The sequence below is a fragment of the Gadus morhua genome, chromosome 7 (assembly GCF_902167405.1).
Source record: "Gadus morhua chromosome 7, gadMor3.0, whole genome shotgun sequence".
Classification (NCBI taxonomy): Eukaryota; Metazoa; Chordata; class Actinopteri; order Gadiformes; family Gadidae; genus Gadus; species Gadus morhua.
Genome location: NC_044054.1, coordinates 15,593,419 through 15,595,918, shown reverse-complemented (window position 1 = coordinate 15,595,918; position 2,500 = coordinate 15,593,419). Strand labels below are relative to the sequence as shown.

At 50.4% G+C, this 2,500-nt stretch overlaps 1 protein-coding gene across 5 annotated transcripts in view; it reads right to left on the bottom strand.

The window, feature by feature from the left end:
- Positions 1 to 2,500, bottom strand: part of LOC115547871 (actin-binding LIM protein 3) — a 40,046-nt gene that overhangs the window by 9,756 nt on the left and 27,790 nt on the right. For all 5 annotated transcript variants that reach the window (XM_030362365.1, XM_030362364.1, XM_030362366.1 and 2 more), the window contains one exon: positions 293 to 349. In XM_030362365.1, coding sequence (XP_030218225.1) covers positions 293 to 349 — 57 coding nt within the window. The remainder of the gene's footprint in view (positions 1 to 292; positions 350 to 2,500) is intronic.

The following is a 2,500-nucleotide window of genomic DNA, read 5'->3' as shown; positions in this document are numbered from 1 at the left end:
CATTACAGCATTCAACTGGCAAACATTTACCTGCTGTGGATGGAAGGAATGTCTGCCATTGAACCCTGAGCTTCAACTGGGGTTAGATACACAGCCATAGAAAGTATGCTCAAGGATGCCTACAGGTAGGCTGTGGAAAATGGGGATCAAACCCAAGACCTTTTGCTTGAGGGTGGACCAGCCACTGCCCTGGAGGTCCCTCTGCCTCCTACAGACTCTTATGAACCAGAAGCTCTGCACAAGACCAGCAGCAGGTAGAATACACTGGTGCTTTACATATTACACAATGTACCTTGTCTCTTATAGATGGGAGGATTCCTGTAGATGTTCTGTAGATGATCGTTAGAGGCTGGAGAGAGAGAGAGAGAGAGAGAGAGAGAGAGAGAGAGAGAGAGAGAGAGAGCGAGAGCGAGAGAGAGAGAGAGAGAGAGAGAGAGAGAGACAGACAGACAGACAGACGTAAAGTAAGAAAGAAACTGTCAACACATTAAAGGAGGAGAGAAGCACAGAGGAACCAACAGGAGAGGAGCAGAGAGGACAGGAGGAGGCGATGGAACTCAGATGAACCCCATCATTCATCGTGTCACCCGGCGGTGCAGCACCAAAGTCCATCCCAGTCGTTCATAAATTCCAGGACCATTACTATAAACCTGACGGCAGGGATAATAGGCAGCGATGGGAGGCATGGCCGTGCATCCAGACATGTTGACTGATGTGCAGAGAGTCTGCTCTGTGTGCACTCATGGGAAGCATTAAGGAGAGGACAGAGGAGAAGACTAAGGAGGAGACTAAGGAGAGGACTAAGGAGGAGACTAAGGAGAGGACTAAGGAGGAGACTACGGAGAGGACTAAGGAGAGGACTAAGGAGAAGACTAAGGAGAGGACTAAGGAGAAGACTAAGGAGACAACTAATGGGAAGACTAAAGAGATGACTAAGGAGAAAATTAAGTAAAAGACTAAGGGGAAGACTAATGAGAATTCTAAGGTGAAGACTAAGGGGGAGTCTAAGGAGATGACTAAGGGGATCACTAAGGACCGGACTAAGGAGAAGACTAGGGAGGAGACTTAGGAGTCGACTAAGATGAAGAGTAAGGGAAGGACAAAGGAGAAGACGAAGGAGTTGACTAAGGAGAAGACCTAGGAGAAGACTAAAGAGAAGACTATGAGGAGACTAAGGAGAAGAATAAGGAGAAGGCTAAGTGGAAGACTAAGGCAGCGTAGGGGGCAGCGAATGAGATTGGCTGTTGAGCAGGAGGTGCGAGGGGCTCTGGAAAGATGGGCGATGAAAACACAGAGAAAATAAAGAGGAGAAAGAGGAGAAGGAAGAAGACGGAAGGAGACGCAAGGAGAGGGAAGGAGACGGAAGGAAGGCGGGAGGTGCGGTTCTGTAGAAGCATAGAAACGGGCGTAGCAAACGTGTGGTTCTGTGGGCATTGAGGTGCCCTTCCTCTGCGGCGGCAGCAGCAGCTGGTCCCAGCGGAGCTGGGAGGTTAGCATCTGAAGGGAGAATAACGCTCGATACTGGATGATAAAGGGCCACTAAGCAGCTCTTCCCTAACACGTTGGAAAACATTCCAAGCTGATAAAAAGCAATTTTTTCCATTCAAATAATTCCTGAGTCTGCCTCCAAGGAGAAGGTCTCTCTATACCACAGTCTTTATTAAAAGCACATTCAATGGACCCAAACTAGAATGTGAGGGGTTGCTGGTTCCCTCTCGGTGAAAAGGGTTTCATGCAGGAAACGTTGCATGCCGTTGCATACAACGTTGCACGCAACGTTTCAGGGATTTAGGTCTCTGCGTTCCTCACGGCCCAAACAGCCAAGAAGCTCTTTGATAAAAGAAAAACCAACAAGTGAGCGACCGGGAGATGGGTTCACAGGCAGAGAGAGAAAGAAGCTTGTTCAGAAGAGAAACCACTGATCTGCTCAGACGTTATCCCTTCAACAGGAGAGGAAAACTGAGGGAGGAACGGCTGCGCTCCAGCAGCAGGTCTCTGCGGTCTGCGTCTGTGACGCGTCTGTCTGGCAGCAGCAGCAACGACAGCAGTAGGCCCTGGGTGCATCCCACCCTCTTGGAGGAGCCCAGTCAACCACGCATCCTGGTGCAGTGGTCGCCCTCAAAGCCCACCTCAGTTCTGGACCTGACACCACCCTTCCGTCTGCTGCCCTGTAGGTCAGGACCATCAGATCATCCAAGAGACGACACCTTCAACGAGAACACCTATGGCGTATTACTCTCATCATGGCATGGCAGCAAGCTGTAGGTCTGTGGATCATTCAGTTTGAACATGTGCATCTGTCATCATGACTGCAGGCTGCACATCAAGAGGGGGGGGGGGGAGGGGGGGGGGGCTTGCCTGACGTCTTCACCGGGCCTCTGATGTTCCCTCGATTCAATGGGCTGTGACCCCTGCCGATAATAAGTAACAGAGGTGCTGGTTGGACATGGATTGTTTACGACGTGTAAAGGAAGTTTTTTCGGTTCTCCCCGTGGAGCGT